The following is a 21,243-nucleotide window of genomic DNA, read 5'->3' on the forward strand; positions in this document are numbered from 1 at the left end:
CTGACTTTAAACAATCCAGTTCTCTGATTGGTCCTCTGGTCAGGTGTTTGGTTACCCTTTCCAGGTAAAAGAAACTTAACCCTTACCTTACCTATCTAGTTATGACAGCACCACTGGGGCAAATAGACTTGCCTGACTACACTGGAGAATGAACTGGTTCAGCTACATGTGTGGCTGGCTATCAATGGCTGTAATTGGGGCAAATCCCTGTATAGACTAGTCTTTACTGAGCTGTTACAGTAGTACTGATTCTGGATCTAGAATTGTAATGGGAATACAACGCTGTCAAGCAAGCATAACATTGTATAAAGGGATGAAACATTCTTTTGATAGTTGTCTGGAAGAGAAAACAACAATTCACATGGAAGGGGCTGGCATTTGGGAAGATATAACTGGAGCGCTACCGTTTGTTTGTTTGTTTTGGAGCACATGGGCAATTCTTACAAAATGTTCCTTCTCCCAGCAAAAAGCCCTAATTCCTTCAGTGGCTTATGTTGTCTGGAAGATTCAAGCACCCAGGATAGCAAATAAATACAATCTTGATTCCCAAATCCCTTTTGCAAAATAGTTGCATCACATCTGGAAATATTTGGACAGTGATCGCATGGAAAGATCAAGATGAATCAGACAAGGCAGGCAGGCTCTTGGGAACAGGACTCTGCTCATTCCTCCTTTAAAAGGCCATGTTTGTTGGTGCTGGTGAAAGATCAAGATTGGCCAGCCTTGAGACTGACTTCCTTTCTGCCCAATGGAAGTACAACAAGGACAGCAGCATGACAAGCTTCCACTGCACTGCACCCTGCCAGTTTTGCAGACCATTTGATCCTTGGCTTCTCTCCTGAGATGGTTGTTTTGACAGACAATGCAAACCTGGGCCAGAACCAAACCAGTGAGATCAAACACCATATGGTGTAATTGTAATTGCATGTATGTCTGTAAGTGATACCACTGTAGACCTCCTATAGCTGACTTCACTGGAAGTAGTAGGGTCCTGTGTGTTTGGGGCTGAAGGAGCAGGGCTCTAGTCCTGGTTGCCCGTGTGTGTGTGTGAGAGAGAGATTTATTCAGCAAGGTTGTCTTGTCTTTAGTGCATACATTCATTATAGCAAGTGAAAAGCTTCATAACCCACTCTAGCTCCTAGGGCCAATTGTTTCCTTCACCCCTCTCTTTGGTAAAATTGCTTAACTGGGCATTATAATGCTATATGAAGGAGGTGTAGGAAACTAGTGAAGCTGAGCAAAGCTAGACTACTTTGATTTATGGCTTGCAGGAGAGGTGGCTTCGACTAGCCCGATTGAATAGCAAAGTCACAAAAAAAAAAAAGCACACTGAACTGCAAGCACAGCATCCTTCTGGATGTTGCTGCAAGATTGATTGGACTGTGGAGACTATCATGGCCATAATGTTACAATGTATTCTTTGGACAGTCCTAAAAATAACATTCTGGGTAGGGGGTCATTTGCAACTGTGCAAATGTCTGGGGATCAAGGAGCGGATCTGAAGTGACTGCATGGTGGAGTGACTGGCCTTGCTTCTGACTGGCCCTTGGACAGCACCTGTGAAATCAGTGGGATTTTTTTCTGGGTATTTTTTTTTTGGTAATTAGGCTCCCAGTGGCCTTCCCTAATCAGAGACTTGAAAGAGAACAACAAAATGTGCCATGGTAACCCATCTAGTGAAGTTACTGCTGCCACACGTGGTTGTGGAAACCATTCCATGAATTCCATTATTTCACAAGGAATAAAGCTCTCCATCTCCAGCCATTATATAAACTAACTTCACATGGAACTGGTGGACACAGATTCATGACCTCTTGAGGTCCCTTCCAGTCCTAGAGTCTATCGAGTCCAGTCCCCTGGCCTCATGGCAGGACCAAATACTGTCTAGACCACCCCTGATAGACATTTATCTAACCTACTCTTAAATATCTCCAGAGATGGAGATTCCACAACCTCCCTAGGCAATTTATTCCAGTGTTTAACTACCCTGACAGTTAGGAACTTTTTCCTAATGTCCAACCTAAATCTCCCTTGCTGCAGTTTAAGCCCATTGCTTCTTGTTCTATCATTAGAGGCTAAGGTGAACAAGTTTTCTCCCTCCTCCTGATGACACCCTTTTAGATACCTGAAAACTGCTATCATGTCCCCTCTCAGTCTTCTCTTTTCCAAACTAAATAAACCCAATTCTTTCAGCCTTCCTTCATAGGTCATGTTCTCAAGACCTTTAATCATTCTTGTTGCTCTTCTCTGGACCCTCTCCAATTTCTCCACATCTTTCTTGAAATGCGGTGCCCAGAATTGGACACAATACTCCAGTTGAGGCCTAACCAGCGCAGAGTAGAGCGGAAGAATGACTTCTCGTGTCTTGTTTACAACACACCTGTTAATGCATCCCAGAATCACGTTTGCTTTTTTTGCAACAGTATCACACTGTTGACTCATATTTAGCTTGTGGTCCACTATGACCCCTAGATCTCTTTCTGCCATACTCCTTCCTAGACAGTCTCTTCCCATTCTGTATGTGTGAAACTGATTGTTCCTTCCTAAGTGGAGCACTTTGCATTTGTCTTTATTGAACTTCATCCGGTTTACCTCAGACCATTTCTCCAATTTGTCCAGATCATTTTGAATTTTGACCCTGTCCTCCAAAGCAGTTGCAATCCCTCCCAGTTTGGTATCGTCCGCAAACTTAATAAGCGTACTTTCTATGCCAACATCTAAGTCGTTGATGAAGATATTGAACAGAGCCGGTCCCAAAACAGACCCCTGCGGAACCCCACTTGTTATACCTTTCCAGCAGGATTGGGAGCCATTAATAACTACTCTCTGAGTACGGTTATCCAGCCAGTTATGCACCCACCTTATAGTAGCCCCATCTAAATTGTATTTGCCTAGTTTATCGATAAGGATATCATGCGAGACCGTATCAAATGCCTTACTAAAGTCTAGGTATACCACATCCACCGCTTCTCCCTTATCCACAAGACTCGTTATCCTATCAAAGAAAGCTATCAGATTGGTTTGACACGATTTGTTCTTTACAAATCCATGCTGGCTATTCCCTATCACCTTACCACCTTCCAAGTGTTTGCAGATGATTTCTTTAATTACTTGCGCCATTATCTTCCCTGGCACAGAAGTTAAACTAACTGGTCTGTAGTTTCCTGGGTTGTTTTTAAGTCTGCATGGCACTGTACAGTAACTTAGCTGGGTTAAATATGTAACAAAGTCCCTCCCCTGGAGGACTTGCAACTTGGACACCAGCTGGGACAATAGAGTGTGATACAATAAAAAGAGAATAAATGTAGAGCGGGGTGCAGCCTTTAGATTGTGTTATGGAATAGGTGAGTTTTCAGAGGCGTCTTTTTTTTGAGAGGGGGAGAGGGGAGTGCTGGAGTTTGAGGTCCATTTAAGTGGGAACTGGAAGCTATTCTAGGCATAAGCCTTGGCAAGAAAGAAATCAAGAAGACTAGATTGAGATGAAGGTTAAAAAGAGAGGTCAGAAAATAAGCTTGGTAAAACAAAGACTGGGAGAAGGTTTAAGAGGAGCTGAGAGCCGTGCTGGAAATCAGGGTGGCATTTTGGAGAACCTAAAAATGAAGAAAACTTGAATTTTATGTAAAGAAAATGGTTAGATTGAATAAGTGGGTAAAGTGGATCCAAATTGAGGGAAAGGAAAATGATTCTGGTAGCAGATCAAGGACTCTGATATGAGAAAGAAATAGAAGATTGGGAACAAATACTGAGGTTGGATAACTGGAAAAATAATGGTGGTGATGAAAGTGAGGGGAAGGGAGAAGGATAGGGATGAATTTTGATAAATGTCTCATTTGAAGGAATGCAATCCCATTGACTCCAACACCTGTAGTAACATCAAAATTTTATCCATAGACATTGGGGTAGTGGCAAGACATGCATTTTTTGATGAGAATACAAGTTTGGTTGATAAAGGTAATAATATTGATGTAACACACTTAGACTTCTGTAAGGTGTTTGACTTGGTACTGCATGACATTTTGATTGAAAACTAGGAGATAAAATTAACATGGCACATACTAAATGGATGAAAAACTGGCTAATGGTTAGGTCTCAAAATGTAATTGTAAATGGGGAATCATCAAGTGGGTGTTTTTTCCCAGTGGGATCCCACCAGGATTGGTTCTTCACCCTACGCTATTTAACATTTTTATCAATGATTGAAAGAAAACTTAAAATCATCACTGATAGTTTGCAGATGACACACGAATTTGGGCAGTGGTTAATTATGAAGAGGACAGGTCACTGATTTAGGACAATCTGGATTGCTTGGTAAACTGGGCAGATGCAAATGTGTTGTTTTTAATATGTCTAAATGTGAACATATATCTAGGAACAAAGACTGTAGGCCATACTTAAAGTCCTTCATCCTACTGGGAAGCAGTAACTGAAAAGAATTGGGATTGTGGTGGATAATCAGCTGAATATGAGCTCCCAGTGAGACACTGGCCAAAAAAGCTAATGCTATTCTGGGATGCATAAACAGGGGACTCTTCACTGGGGGTAGAGAGGTTATTTTACCTCTCTATTTGCCACTTGTGTGACTGCTGCTGGAATATTTTGTCCAGTTCTGGAGCTCACCATTCAAGAAAGATGTTGGTAAATTGGAGAGGGTTCAGAAAGAGCTATGAGAATTATTAAAGGATTGGAAAACTTGCCTTATAGTAACGATGAATTCAAAGAGCTCAATCTATTTAGTGTAACAAAGAGAAAGTTTAAGGGACGACTCGATTACAGACTATAAATATCTACATGGGGAACAAGTATTTAATAAAGGACTCTTCTCTAGTGGAGAAAGGTACAACACAATCCAATGGCTGGAAGCTGAAGCTAGATAAATTCAGACTGGAAATAAGGTGGACATTTTTAGAAGTGAGCACAATTAACCACTGAAACAATGTACTAAGGGTAGTGGTGGATTCTCCATCGCTGGCAATTTATAAATCAAGATTGGTGCTTTTCTAAAAGCTCTGCTCTGGGAATTATTTTGGGGAAGTTCTGTGGCCTGGGTTATACAGGAGGTCAGACTAGATGTTCACAATGGTCTCATCTGGCCTTGGAATCTATGAATTTACACAGACATGCAATAATTTTAGGCTGGGAACAGAAACAGAATTTCATGTCCAGTTATAACTACAAGAAAAAACTTAGTTCTCTGTCCATACCTGCTGTTCAGTCTAATACCTCTTCCTTCCTCCGACCCTGATATCTCTGATACTCAGAGGTATGTCTACACTGGAGCTGGAAGATGTAATTTCCAGCTTGAACAGACATACCTGCACTAGAGTGGATTGAGCTAGTGCACTAAAAATAAAAATGTAATTACAATGGCATGGAACTGGTTAGCTGTCCTGAGTGTGATCCTGTAAGAGACACCAGGTACATACTTTGTTTGGGGGGTAGAAGGGAGAATGCTGATGCTCATGCCACTGAAGCTAATTTTAGCACTCTAGCATGTCAACTTGAACTGTAAACGATACCTTCCAGCACTGGTGTAGGCATACTATGAAACACTAAGGTGATAAGGACCATGTCTCTACTTGGATAAGTGGATAGGTATATTTCCTCTTAATAAGTTTTGTTATTGTGGATTAAATTAGCTCTAATTTACAGCTGCTGAAGTCCATGAAATTGCATGCTGGAACTGAGAGCAGGATCTGGCTCAGTAGATCCAAGATTGAGCTTGTAGCTGTAGATGAACTCAATCGTTTGTGCATGACCCATAGGTTGCATGGTGTCAAACAAGTATAAACAATGAATACATTTTGTAAAAATTAAAATAATTCACCAATAGAGAAAAGATTTAATTCCTCAGGTGAATTGTTCACCCAGCTGTGCTGGTGAGGTAGAGAAATATGATGATCCATATTAGATAGATGAGGAAACCAAGGCAAAGGGAGGAGAGTTGGCCAAGGTCACAGAGAATCCTTGGCAGAGTTGGATGAAGAACACAAGAATCCTGAACTCTCTGCTTTAACCACAACACCATTCTTTCCCTTCCTTTTTCATGTTCCTGAGTCTAGATGTGGGCGTGTTTTTATGGCTACATTCTGAATTGGTAATAAAGTCAACAGGAGAATGAGAATCCTGCATGTTTTGCTGACAAAGCAAGAGAGGATGTGTTCCCCCCCCCCCCCCATCAATGTCTTTCAGAATGTCTTGCAACTCTGCGTGTCTATTCTTAGTTGGTGAGCTGGCTTCGGGACAGAGTCAAAACAGCATCGGATTTGTGCCCACTAAAAGCCTAATATCTATGGTCATTAGCAGCCACCACATTTTTAGCATCCTTTGTAAACTTTTTGATTTATTCCTAATTAGTAGTTTAATGATAAGGAATAAAACCAAACTGAATTCTTTGATTGAACCTCCAGGGCAGTAAAAATAACTTAATTTAGCAGAGAACTGTGAATGACACCATGAGTGATCAAATTAAAGACTTTATTAGATAAAATAATTGAAGCAAACAGGCACCGATACTCACGCTCTAAAATGAAATGACAAAATCCAGGGGTAATCAGTCCCTGAATCGGAAATCTGGGTATAATCCTTTCTCTAACAAGACATTGATGGCGAGCAGGCGTGCCTAATCTAAAATTAGCATGTTAACTTTTTTATAATCAATTATAACACTCCTTAATTAACATTGCATATATATTTTACCATATCTATATTTTTGCTACCACAATTAAAATTTTTCTGCTTTCTCATTGGCTATTTAACATCAAGCATCATCTTAATTTACATCTGCATACATGCCATACCATTAACTATCAATATAGATGGCATATTTCCAAAACATTCATACTTTGGTTTTACAAAATGTTTTAAATAGTTATCCCCTGGTCATCTTGTAAACACGTGTTGGTGCTGTGCCCTAACTTATCTCTAATTTGTGTCTGAGTTATTACTTCATTCACATTTTACCAGGCCTCACTTGACTATTGATAGTCAAGCCTATTTTTAGGAAATAGATTTTTGGGGCCTACTTACATTTCACCACACTTCTGTATTACATAAACAAGCATCTCTATAGGCTGCCCATTGCAGAATTAAAAATAAACAGATTTTGATGCACTTTGGATGATGTAGTTCCATATTCGTATGCAGATCCGCATATCCCACAACAGCTCTTGACCACCTTGCACAGGCAATATCTAGTCAGGCATAAATTTCATAGCCTACCCAGTAATGTAAAATGTAATCTCTGCCTGTGAGAAGTCAAGAGATCCCATGACACCTGTAAACGATCTGTGCCTTAATAGAAAAATTCATCACTGAAAAATTATTGAAGAGAAGAGTGATTGAGTTTGCTTATGAAGGACTCACACAAAGCATATACAGCAGAACTGGTCTAAAGGTTTGGGTGGTCAGGCTGGTTGGCTGGCTTCTCTTTCCACTGCGAGAGTCTAACTTTGTTTGGTGGGAAGGCGAAATCAATTATTCAACTTAAAATGTGTAACACTTCTGCAGTATGTTCAGAGCCAAGGTTTGCTCTCTGATGGTATAGCTAGTTGTAGGCTCTGCAGACCAGCTTAGGAAATACATCTCTGCTGCTGTAATGAACTTCTTTGCTTTAAAAATATTGAAAAGCAAAGTTTCACTCTTTTCTTTCCCACATTCCCCCAAGTTCCACATGTTGACTGTGTCGCGTGCAATAGTATTTCCTTTTGTTTGTTTTAAACCTGCTGTCAATTTCATTGGATGACACCTGGTTCTTGTGTTATGTGAAGGAGTACATAGCACTTCCTTTTTCATTTTCTCACACTAGTCATGATTTTATATACCTCTGTCATATCCACTCCTTAGTCGTCCATATCTCTAAGTGCTTCTCTGTACCTTTTCTAATTCTAATAGATCTTTATTTGAGATGAGGCAACCAGAACTGTACACAGTATTCAAGGTGTAGGCATACCAGGGATTTATATAATGCCATTATGATATTTTCTATCTTATCTATCCCTTTGCTAATGGTTCCTAACATTGTTAGCTTTTTTGACTGCCATTGCACATTGAGTGGATGTTTTCAAAGAACTATTCACAATGCCTCCAAGATCTGAGTAATTAATTTAGACCCCAGCATTTTGTATGAATAGTTGGAATTATGTTTTCTATTGTGCATTACTTTGCATTTTTCAACACTGAATTTCATCTGCCATTTTGTTGCTCAGTCACTCAGTTTTGTGAGATCCCTTTGTAACTCTTCACAATCAGCTTTGGACTTAACTGTCTGCAATTTTTTGTCATCTCACTGTTTACCCTTATTTCCAGATCACTTATGAGTATGTTGAACAGTGCTGGTCCCAGCCCAGATCCCTGGGGACCCAGCTATTTACCTCTTTCCATTCTGAAAACTGACCATTTATTCCTTCCCTTCGTTTCTTATCTTTTAACCAGTTACTGATCCATGAGGACCACCTTTCTTCTCCGATGACTGCTTACTTTGCTTAAGAGTCTTTGGTGAGGGAACCTTGTCAAGGCTTTCTAAAATTTGGCCAAGTACACTATGTCCACTGAATCACCCTTGTCCACATGCTTGTTGACCCCCTCAGAGAATTCTAGTAGATTGGTGAAGCATAGTTTCCCTTTACAAAAGCCATTTGACTCTTCCCCAACAAATCACGTTCACTTATGTGTCTGGTAATTCTGTGTTTGTTTTTTAAATATAGCTTCAACCAATTTTCCTGTTACTAAAGTTAGGCTTACCGGCCTATAATTGTCAGGATCACTTCTGAAACCTTTTTTAAAAATTGGTGTCACATTAACTATCCTTCAGTCATCTGGTATGGAAGTGGATTTAAGTGATAGGTTACATACTATAGTTAGTTCTACAATTTCATGTTTGAGTTCCTTCAGAACTCTTGGGTGAATACCATCTGGTCCTAGGGACTTAGTACTCTTTAGTTTATCTACTTGTTCCAAAACCACCTCTATTGACCCCTCAATCTGGGACAGTTCCTCAGACTTGTCACCTAGAAAGAATAGCCCAGGTGTGGGAATCTCCCTCACAGCCTTTGCAGTGCTAGGAGCTTAACAAAGAATTCTCTTTACATTAATCTGAACTGAGCTGTCTGACAGAACAGTGGGGGCAAAGACATGATGGTGAGCCTCTTGCACATGACAATTGCAGAGACAGCACATTGCTTGAAGTTTGTGACTTTTCATATAGAGTGACCACAGGCCGTTTGGAACCTTTTGCATGTAGAACATAATTTCTGAGAACAAGAAAAGGATGTTTGTCTCCCTTCCTCTCAGCAGAATGAAGAGGGGATTTAGTGGCTGCCCTAGAGAGGGAGGGCCCTTGCAGGCAGTTGGAGTGTATCTAGTCACATGTGACTAATCCATCTGATAAATGTCGGGGAAATTGCATTAGGTTAATTGTGTTTGGTCACTGAGCCAAGTGGATTAGAAATGAACACGAACTCCCTGTCAGAGGAAGAGGACATCTTTATAATTAGATCTCAGGCAAAGATCCAGACCTCAGCTCCCGACCTGAGCAAATTATAGACTGGGCTGTGGGGTGAAAGCAAGGACTGAAGTTGGCGTCGCAAATGACAGTGAGCAATGTTCTGTGTTGTAAAAAAGGCCAAGACTGCACATCCAAGAACAGGAGGAGGACTGTTTCAGGCATGATAGTGGGACTCCTCCAGGGAGAAATTTCCCATTGATTCTCAATACAACTGTCTAGAAGCAGATACTAGCAAATGTTGATGTATTTATAGCACTTTCCATACAAAAATCTCAAAGGGTATATAGAATCATGAAGACAGTCAAGAAGATAGTTTTCACTCAGTATGTTGGAGATTTGAAAATAATTTTGGTTTCCATAGATTTAGAGAGAACAACTTTTTGTTTAATATTTTTTGACAAACTTTTTAGCAATTGTCTTCAGTGAGAAGTGGGGGGAGAAATTATTTCCTTCTATTTTGCCCCAGTATTTTCCCCTTTTCCTCATTTACTTCCTCTTTTCCAATTTGGCTTTGAAAAAGGGAAAGAGTAAGAGGGGAAAAACAAAATCATTTTTGGAGATTTTATTGAAGAAATACCCAGGAAAGAGAAGCCCTTTTTTTGTGTAAAAAGGGCCATTTTTCATCATTTTTAAACCAGCTGTAACAATCATTAAAAAATTCAAGGGTCTCAGTACCCTCTGACGGGCAAGCTCAGGTGTGAGAGAGGCTGTACTCCCTATTCTCACGCACCCTCTCTGCCTAATTCATTTTATAAAATACTTTTAGTGTGTTTCATTCTGTAATCCCCAGTAATCTATATTTTAAAAACCATCCAGACATCTCATCTGTCTACAGTTAGTGTTATAACAACATGTAGGTGGCATTTCACACCTCTGAGTCAGCGTGGAACTTCAGCATGGGGCTGGGATGTGGACCTGGAAAATGCTACTGCTCTAAATATAGGTTATGGGATGGAGTGGGGTGCCGGAAAGCTTTTACTACTACAGATTTGGGATAAACATGTTACTCATGTGAGCTCTGTAGGCCTTCCCTGTCAAATGCCAATAAAAGTTTTATAGCTGTGCTGAGTGGTCTCAAGCCCAGCTCCCCGTGATCAGCTGTCTGTATCAGAAAAAACACCATGAGAACGGTTAGTAACTGCCTCCTTGGTCAGCAGAGAGAGCCTGGAGATTGACTTTTCATCGCCTAAGGGTGGCCACTGCAGATAAGAGTTGAGATGCCTTGATATCTCAGCATGGGGAAGCTTGTACAGCTAGTGCCTGGGCTGAATCTCCTTAATAGAAGATATGTATCCATGGCTGTCTAGCACGTCTCACCAGCACTGAATTCGCTTGCGAGAGGTGTTATCTTTTAGATGAGAGAGGAAAGCTGAAGTCCTGGCCACTGCTAATAATTAAAGACCTCATGGCACTTTTTGTAACCCCAGTATTCTGGCCAAATTTCCATCTGAGTAAGGACACCTCCACGTTCCGCAGATTTTGGTGAAATGATCTCTAGGCATAGTTCCACATTTCCAGTGCAGTTACACCAGTGCCAATAAGAAAAAACTCTACAGACCTCAGTGATGTATCTCAAACTTGCACTGCAGGAGAGAGAACCAAATTCCGATGAACAGTTTGGGGCTGCTTTAAGGAGATGCGGAGTAAGTATAATTGTTGTTATAACTCCATCTCTGGCCTGGAGCATCATGTAGGGCATCAAACAAGGAGCAGGCTCTCAGGGAATGGAATGGAAAAGGGCAACCTCTCTTTTGAATTGCTCTTGTGAAAACATATAGGGCATAAAACTGCTCACCAGCTAGAAAGCAAGAGAAACACATACTCTCCCTTGCTGGTACAGTATTGCACAACATGGGTTGTTATGCGAGGGTGTTTTGCCTTTCCCAATGTGGATCACTGTCAGACTAAATTCAAATTTAGGCTGGCCACTGGCCTATTCCACTGAGATTCCAAAGTTCTTATGAATGTGCCTTGAAAGCAGACATCAGTCTCTGCTGGCTCTATCGATCTCACAAGCACATAACAGCCATTACAGCTTTGGCATGGAGAGCAAGGGGATGTGGGCATTCCACAAGTGCAATACAGGGCACCCCTTGCCAGGGCTTGTGCCTTTTTCTCTCAACTGCATGAAAGAAGTAGCCAATGCCCTTGGACGGGGAAAGGAGATGTAGATAGGATAATCCAGGTAGCAGAATGTGGGGGCACACAAACTGCACCAAGCATGCAATGCTACAGGCTGATGGTATGTTTTCCATACAGGATATTCCTGAAGTGCTGTTGGATTGACACGACACTGTGTGTTAATCTCACTGAGCAACTGACACCACAAGTCACTTTTCTAGCCCATACACTCAGTCGCCATGAAAGCACAAGGCAGCCTTGTTCTGGCAGACAAGCAGGATAAAGGCTCCTGGGGCAGGTTAGGACAAACGTACAGTGATATCATCCAGCTGTGTTGCAGCTGATCTGGCATCCAGTGGCTCACTTCACCTGCCTTTGATCCTATCCCCGCCTTGTCCCCAGAGAAGCCTGACTTTGCAAAGGGCTTTATTTACTCTCCAAATACAGTTTATTCTGCAGATTAAGTGGAAAAAATGAAGCCCTTAAAAAAAAAAACAACCCACAAATAAACCCCTGAGCTGTCAAACAACAAGTGCCTTAAAAGGGCAAAATATGCAGCTTTCGATGGACTGCACAGATCCCTTCTTTCAGACTGCTGGCAGGAGACTTCCTGTTTGGATGGGGTGCTCACAATGGGTGTTGGGTTTGAGATCAGTCATTTCCAAACCCCTTACCCCCTTCCATCCCAGCACCTCAAGCCCCTCATGCCTGGGTCCTGTCAAGACTAGATCTGGCAGTTAAAACATAATCTAGAAAGGGTGTGTTAGTTGTGAACAATCCCTGCTCTTCCCAGCAGGGGATAACCCCCGATCATGAGACAGACCCAAAGTACTTTTCTATTTTAAAAAGTGATGAGAAAAGTGGCTCTGCTGAGTTACTGTTGTCCATGAGAGGGCTCATCGATGCCCTTACCTGTCTGATTACTGGACTGTGACGCGCTGATTTCTTTTGACTTGCTTTGTTGTTGATTTTTGTTTGATCAGAATGAGAGGTTTTTGATCCTTTCACAGCCTGCAGATGAATTCTCCTTCACACTTTTTGCAGGGTAGCCTTTATAGTACTTGGGTTTCTAAGCCACTGCAATAAGAGAAGGAAAAATCAAGCAAGAAGTTGTGCCCTATGCTGGCTGCTGAGTTTTAGTGACGAGTCTCATTGCTGGGAAGGCGAGGAGCTTGTGTGATGAGTTTCCTTCTCCTCCATAATCTTCATTTCTGCTGCACCTTGGTACATATTTTTCCCCAGAAGTGGAACAGGTGAAACCCCAGTTAAGACTTTTTCTGATGAAATTCCTGACCTGACTGGAAGCAAGCTTGCTCTATCATGAGCCTATTGTCATATGATTTCCAGCCAAATTATACTGACTCAAACAAATTTCCAAACCTTTTTGAAGTTTTCCCCCATCAGTATTTCTCATTCAGGGCATAGTGAAAATTGATACCATTTTTCCATCTTCATCATTTTGGTTGCAAAAACTGCGTGTGCCGGGTTAGAGATGGAGAAATGTTGTCCTGTGATTGAAACAACAAAGTCTTGTGAGAACATGAGAACTTGCAAAGTGGGGGCAGGGGGGAAATGCTATATATGCTCAACTTAGCATTCACTCTTTTCAGCTCTGTCTGACTCTGGAAGAACATTGACATGGAATTTAACTGGATGTTTTTGCTTGTAGAGTTGTATGGAACTTGATTCTTTTTGGTTTCTATCAAACCTTTTCAATTGATTCACATGGAGTTGCACCCTCAGAGTTTCATTTTGCATTTCAGGTTTGAAAGAAGCCCAAATATCCAATGGGGGAAGGAAGCAGGAAAAAAAACCCTCAGCCCCAAACTAAAATGAAACACTTCATTTTGTGTTAATATTTTAAATCAGTCCCTGGTATGCTTGGATGGGTTTTTTTATTTTGAATCTGAGGAGAACTTTTGACAAACAGGCTGAGTTTTGAATTTATTTTTATCAAAACCCAAAATCCGGTGTAGTGCAATGAGTGTGAGTCTGGATTTTGTAGCATAGTTTAGCACAGTTCAGTTTGCTGCTTCATGATTCTCACAAGTTACTTTCTCATCCCACCCAGGAATGAGCAATCTAAAATCACCTACCATAAGAATCCGAAGACCTCAAGACCATAGACTATGAACCAAGCGCAGTAAGGAGAAACAGATTAATGGCCTCATTATTAGGGGCCTACCAAATTCACAGTCCATTTTGGTCAATTGCATCGTCATAGGATTTAAAAAATAATACATTTCCTGATTTCAGCTAATTTCATAGTGTTGTAATTGTAGGGGTCTTGACCCAAAAAGGAGTGTGTGTGTGTGGGGGATGTTACAAGGTTATTGTGCAGGGGGGTTGTGGTACTGCTACCCTTACTTCTGCGCTGCTGCTGCTGGTGGTGCTGCCTTCAGAGGTGGGCGGCTGGAGAGCAGCAACTGCTGGCCGGGATCCCAGCTTTGAAGGCAGAGCTGCTGCCAGCAGCGGCGCGGAAGCGAGGATGGCATCATGTGGTATTGCCACACTTACTTCTGCGCTGCTACCTGCAGAGCTGGGCCCTCAGCAGCTGCCATTCTGCCATCCAGCTCTGAAGGCAGTGCAGAGTAAGGGTGGCATGCTCTGATATTGCCACCCTTGCTTCTGTGCTGCTGCTGGCAGGGCACTGTCTTCAGAGCTGGGCACCTGTCCAGCAGCTGCTGCTCTCTGGTTGCCCAGCTCTAAGGCAGTTCAGAAGTAATGGTCACAGTACAGTGACCCCCCCGCAAATAACCTTGCAAATCCCCTGCAACTCCCTTTTGGGTCAGGACCCCCAGTGTAAGAAACCTTGGTCTCCCCCATGAAATCTGTATAGTATAGGCTAAAAGCACACAGAAGACCAAATTTCATGGTCCGTGACATGTTTTTCCTGGCCATGAATTTGGTAGGGCCCTACTCATTATTCTGAGCATCTTCCTGATCAATGTGTGGGCTACTAAACATTTCCTGATGGGCAAGGTTTGTGTTTCTTCTCTGAATATATATGGCTCTCTTTCAGACATCAGGGGTATTTTTGTGTGTGAGGGGATGATGTCTTGAATTGCTCCTGTTAATACATCACTTTTCTGAGCAGTGGATCCTGGTGTCCATCTTCCTCTTTTTTACCCAGATTATCTGTATCCTTTCATAACAAATTCACTATCCTGGAAACTCTTTCCACTATAAGGTAGACAGGCTCCTAAGCTACGAAGACCTGTCTGATTCTGCTAAACAGTTGTCTGCAACAGAGAACTCGGGGGGCTCATCAGACCACCTCCCCACTCTTCTTTATTCCTTACCTTTTACAGTGGGAGTGAGTGTTATTCTCCAGAATAAGAATCAGTCCAAGATTCAGGTTAGATCCTCAACTATCCTGGGGCCCTTTAAACCATTTATACTCACATTAAGGCCCCTTTATATTGCTAGAGTGGTGTAAAGTGGTCTTTTGTGTAAATGAAAGTCCAGGCTATTATGCTGTGGTCTGTTTTTAAGCATTTCAAACCTATGTGCCTGATATGTGGGTCGGCACGTATATCAGCATGTGTAAAAGCACTCGGCAGCAAATTTGGTTACACTAAGTGCTTCCCAAGTTCTGGCATGCATATCAGCTGGTACCTACAACTTGTGTGTCTGGGGCTGTAGCCTTCTTTACTTCAATAAGCTTGTGTTCTGGGCCCTTTGGCCCTGATTGCACAAATCTCCCACTGTAGCTCCAAATCTCAATATCTGTGGTGAGCAGCCAAAACACCTGTTTCAGGTTAGAGTGTGCACAAGTGAATGGATGAAAAACATTGGCTGCTATAACACAGGGATTAGTCCAATAAACAGACTTGTTTAGGAACAAGACAAAACAAAACCATTTTCCAGCAAGCCAGCAGCAGTCAGAGATTAATTCCATTAGATGAGGGGAGCTGGGGGCCACTAGTTTTACTGTAGAATAGCTCAGAGGATCAGATGTTTTCATTACAGGGCAGCATGACTCCAAGTTTCCTGAGGTGTCTGCATAGTATCTAGGAGCAAATTCTTGCAGTGAATCAGATATGTAGGGCTCATAAATCTTTGCTTTTGATTTCTCCAGGGCAGTACCTCAGACTGCTGACCCCATACATCTGTCTTCTGGAAGGAATATGGGGTCGAGAGGGGAGGTTACTAAATAGCTGTCTAATTAGTTTGACTCCTCCCACTCCTCTGCCATTGTGAACTGTGCTTTATTCTGTGCATCCTTCCTACACAGCGAAATGAGGAAGGAGTTAGGTCAGTGTGCCAGGTAGAAAACAGTTTGATAGTATGCTGAGTTAAACCACAAGTATATAGAAAGAGAAATAAATACAGATAGAAATTTCCTATGACTATTAATGTCAGTTACTATTCCTTGTTTCTTCATCACTGAGTGTAATTCTGATAGAACTTGCTGAACTGATGGCTCCGGAACTGTTGGAGACTGGAGTCCCCTGTCTATCCCCAGAGCAGATTTAGTGTGAGCATCAGCACTGCAAGCTCCCCTCACAACTAATATGCCTTAGTTCTGACCAAGAAGGACCCACTCTGACAAACCAATTTTTTTTAAAAAAAAATCCAGTAATGGGGTTTTGGCCAAAAACAATTGGAAAATTCTGAAAAACATGAACATTTTCAATTTTTTTTGAGAGGGGCGGAGGGGAGGGAGAGCAGTTGTTTGAAACAACCCCACTTGGAATGAAACATTTTTGAGTAGTTCTAGTTACAATTTTGTTTGAAGTGTCTCCCATTATTGCCCTGTTAAAGTAGCAGTTCTCGAACAGTAGTCCTATGCAGAGCCACCTCTGTCACTGTGGGGGAATTTGCAGCAGTCTTTAAGCAGTGATTCTGCCTGATTGATTTTTTTTACCCCAGACCCCTCCAAGACTCAAGGTTTCCAGAGGGGATTTTTTTAGCTACCAAAACTAAAAGACCCCCCCCCCCACACACACACCCAAGTCCTTTGCTGCACCCTGTGCTCCTGGTTAGCTAGCCTGAATTGTCCCCTGTTGTTTCAACTGCTTCAGTATTCTTTGGCACTTCCTGTCCTAAACTGTTGTGCAATATTGTGTTCTGCTCTTTCCATGTCCTCTATCATTGGTGTCTGCTGCGTAGGGTAAAAACTTTTGCATTCTGTCCCAGAGGGGGTTTGTCAGCTGTGGATGAATTGAGCAGCTGTGCGTGTCAGTTTAAGTGGGATTTTCCAAAAGGCTTATCCTTGGCCTAACTCCTCTCCAATTCAAGTCCGTGTTAAAACTCCCACCAATTTTGATTGGAGCAGACTTAAGTGAATCCTGACTGCTTTGAAAGTCCCAGCCTAGCTCTGTCAAACCTTTTGGGAAGCTTTGGGATGCAAGATGCTATATAGCCATGGGAGGTGGTGGTGGTGATGTATTAAGCCTTGACTAACCAGTTCATCTAGATGGCTCATTTTTTTTTTTTATTTTGCTCCTTAGCATGACAGATCAGTTTGTTCTCTTCCTGTTACACTGATGGTGATGATAACCACAAATAACCTGTGCTGGATGGTGCAGATTGTCATTTAATGGCTTCTCTTCCTGTCTTCTCTGCAGATCATGATCAGTAGATAGCATCTCACACCATGACCATGGCTCCCCGGAAAAGAAATCGTCATGCTTTGGGGTTTCTTTGCTGTTTTGGGGGAAGCGACCTCCCTGAAATCAACCTCAAGGATAATAACCCCCTCCAGTTCCTGGAGTTCTCTGTCCCAATCCCACCAGCGGAGGAGCTCAATGCCAGGTTCTCCGAACTTGTGGTAAGTTTCTGCCATTGACCTTATGTTTTACAGGGTGTGGGAGAGTCTTTTCCTGTGGAGTAATGTAAGTTTTTTGGGGCAGGGACACTTTTTTTTTTTTTCTGTGTTGTATGGCACCTAGCACAATGGGGTCCTGGCCCATGACTGGGACTCTAAGATGCTGTGATGATGCAAACCACACGATGATGATGATGATAAGGAATCATAACTTGTTGGGAGCTGTAAAAAACCTCCAGTGAGTTGTGTAGACCACTTTCCTACATTGTGGTAGGGTTTAGTTAATCACTCTTGAATAGAAGTCTGTGTAACTGCTGCCTTGAATAGTTATTTGCTAAGATTCCAAGGGAAAAGATGGACGATTACTTGGACTCCAATATTTTTTCAGGTATGAATGGGATTAAATCACTACCAACAGTGATTCTTTCTTACAGGGTTAGGCAGATAGCCCTACCAATATGCCCTGGGAGAAATTGCTTCCGAACCCTAAATCAGGCTATTGTGGCATCAGTACTTTGATCCCTGATCATTGCTCCAGAGATCAATTTCCTATGGCTGCCTTTCGGATAAAATGCACTGTTAAAGAGTACACCGGGAGATTTGGGGGTTTGACCCATGTATGGAATAGAGATAGTACTTGTCAGTGATTTCCTGCTGGTGACAGATGAGAAACAAGTAACCATGGCAATTTTGTTGCATTTGTCATCTGCCTTTGATACCTTTTGGCCCTGAGGTGGTGTTGACACAGCTGTAGGTTTTAGCAGGAATGGAAGCAGTTTTTCAGTTGAAAACAAGGGGCGGTATTGAGCAATTTCTCAGTTGCTCCAAGGTTCTCTAATGTAGTGTGCTGGAGGTTTCCGTTCTTCATGGCCACTCCTTTCCCCTCCGCCTTTCCTGTTCAGCATGTATGTGAGGCCACTGGGGGGAGATGGAGACAATATGTATTATGGCAGTGGTCCCCAACCTTTTCTGGGTGGTGGGCATCGGACGATGAGCCACTGAGGACTGTGGCCGGTGGACAAGCATCCATCGAAATGCTGCCAAGAAGCAGCAACATCAAGAGGCAATGCCACCAAAAATCAGTGGCATTTTGGTGGTGACACCACTTTTTGGAGTCATTTTGGTGGATGCTTGTCTGATGGCCAATATGCGGGCGCCGTGTTGGGGACCAGTGTATTGTGGTGTCTACAGTACGAAGAGGACACCCAGTGGGATCCATGCAATGCAGTTGACCAGCTTATCCGGTGTCTGGGCAAGACTGGGGTTTAGATAAGGGTGTGATGTGTGTGACTACAGATAACACATAGATTATGCTGGTGGGTGGGGGAAGTCAGTAGTATTGGCAAAGAAGATACCGGCTCCCTCAATTGGAGTTACATGCCTGATTGTCAAATAGTTGGCAAAAAGACTCTTCAGCTGCTTCAGGATGACCAAACAGCTGCAGTGGCCAAGATATTTTTGCATTATATATGGTTAGTCAGAAGGTTGCAACCTTTTCCTTTGGATGTGGATATCACCACACTGACCTAGGCCTTTCTCAGCTTGAGACTGTGTTACTATAATGTGCTTTATATGAGGTTACCCTTTAGTCTATTGGAAACTGCAGATGACATGGAATAAGGCAGTCTGCTTGCTGATTGGTGTTCCTTATGGGGAGCACATTACACTAATGCCCTGTGATCTACATCAGCTGCCATTTATTTCTGTGTGCAATTTATTGTGTTAATTTTTCACCTACAAATCTTTCTGGGAGGAGACGGTGTATATATATGATATAGATATAATGATGGGGGATCACTCATTACAGAGTATGATCATCTTCCATGGGAGTTATGGGTCCTCAGGTAGCTGATAAGGCCAATCTTTGAACCAAAAGTTCTGTTACAATGAGAGTAGATGTTTTCAGGCTCAGCAGGAGACTGTTGACCATGACTGGAAGCCAGTCTCTCCTTCCTCCTGTGCCTTTTGTCCTCTTCAGCTTGTCGGCAAGCAAGTTCAAAATGCAGGGGACCATCACATAGGACTTCACTCCGTTTTAAGCGATCCTGGGCAAGTGTCTCCCAAGCATCAGTGTCAATTTACACTTTTTTAGGTTGTCCTTCAGCAAGTCCTTATAACGCTTCTGTTGTCCACCCACGTTATGGTACCCTTCTTTCAGCTGAGCAAACAGGACGTGTTTTGGGAGGCAATGGCTGGTATCTGGACAACGTGACCAGTCCAGTAGAATTGCTGACGGATGATCATTGCCTTGATACTGGTGGTCTTTGCCTCTTCCAGAACACTAATATTGGGGTGCCTGTCTTCCATTTGATCTTCAGAATCTTATGAAGGCCGCATTGATGGTGCCTCTCAAGGACTTTCAAGTGGTGTCTATAGTTGTATGGGTCTGAAACTTGGACAACAGTGTTGGGAAAATAACAACTTGATAAACAAGAAGCTTGGTGTCTGTTCAAATGTCGTGATCAAAAACCTTGTTCCATAAATGGAAAAAAAATCTACACTGGCACAGCTTAGGCGATGCTGAATTTCTGCATCATTATCTGCCTTGGATGAAAGATGACATCCAAGGTAGAGGAAATGGTCAACATTCTACAGTGCCACTCCATTGATTTTGATAGGGCATGTAATACCTCATTTGGAGAGGGCTGATAGAGCACTTTAGTCTTCTTGATATTAAGAGTGAAACCAAGACATGCATAAGCATCGGCAAACACATTCAAGATAGTTTGAAGATCTTTCTCAGAGAGGACAAAGATTGTGTTGTCATCAGCATCAGTCGCTTTCATGTTATCATGAAGCAATTTTAGGACATTGGATGTCCTGATAAATACATCAATCTTAGAAAGTACAGTCCAGAGGGCACGGTGATTCACTGAATCTAAGCCTTTAGTTAGATCAATAAAAGCCTTGTACAGTGGTCAGTTTTGCTCCCAACACTTTTCTTGCAGCTGGCGTGCTGTGAAGATCATATCTACAGTTCAACAACGTGGTCGGAAACCACTCGGTGACTCCGGTAAAATTTCTTCTGACAAATGCAAAAGATGGGTTGCAAGGATCCATGCCAGAACTTTGTCTGCAATGGCTAGGAGGGAGATACCATGATGATTTCCACAATCCACTTTGTCACCCTCTTCAAGAAAGCGGATAATCAGGGCATTCCTCATTTCACTGGATATCTCCTATCCAGATTTTAAGGATAAGCAGGTAAAGCGGTCGAATTAGCTCTGGGCCACCATCTTTAAAGATTTCAGCGGGGATCAGGGCCGGTGCAAGGAAGTTTCGTGCCCTAGGCAAAACTTCCACCTTGCGCCTCTCCAGCCCTGCGGCAGCTTCCAGCCCCCTCCTCTATCCTGAGGCACCCCCCCCATGGCAGTTCCCTCTCCCCCCCCCCCGAGTCGTGCAGCACCTCCCCACCCCAGCTCACCTCTGCTCCGCGTCCTTTCTGAGCACCCTGCCCCACTCTAATTCTCCTCCCAGGCTTGCGGTGCCAAACAGCTGGGAGGCAGGAGAAGTGGCGCAGCAACCGTGTGCTCCAGGAGGAACTGCTATAAAAAAAAATAAAAATAAAAATTGGGGGCACACTTTTTGGCGCCCTCAAATCTTGGCACCTTAGGCAACTGCCTAGTTTGCCTTAATGGTAGCACCAGCCCTGGCGGGGATTCCATCTAGACCTGCTGCTTTGTTGTTCATCTGCTTGGTGGCATTGTGTACCTCATACAAATTCGGAGGGTCTCAGAGCTCATCCCTAAATGGTCATTGAGGGATTTGCTCAAGGACTTCATCTGCAACTGCAGAATTACGGTTAAGGAGATCTTCAAAATGTTCTTTCCAGCAAGAATTGATGGCT

The 21,243-nt window shown here is 42.7% G+C and overlaps 1 protein-coding gene across 4 annotated transcripts in view; it reads left to right on the forward strand.

The window, feature by feature from the left end:
- Positions 1-21,243, forward strand: part of DAAM2 (dishevelled associated activator of morphogenesis 2) — a 260,805-nt gene that overhangs the window by 90,622 nt on the left and 148,940 nt on the right. For all 4 annotated transcript variants that reach the window (XM_032790193.2, XM_032790191.2, XM_075064271.1 and 1 more), the window contains exon 2: positions 17,197-17,399. In XM_032790193.2, coding sequence (XP_032646084.1) covers positions 17,226-17,399 — 174 coding nt within the window. In that variant the 5' untranslated portion in view covers positions 17,197-17,225. The remainder of the gene's footprint in view (positions 1-17,196; positions 17,400-21,243) is intronic.

This window comes from Chelonoidis abingdonii, chromosome 3, assembly GCF_003597395.2.
Source record: "Chelonoidis abingdonii isolate Lonesome George chromosome 3, CheloAbing_2.0, whole genome shotgun sequence".
NCBI lineage: Eukaryota > Metazoa > Chordata > Testudines > Testudinidae > Chelonoidis > Chelonoidis abingdonii.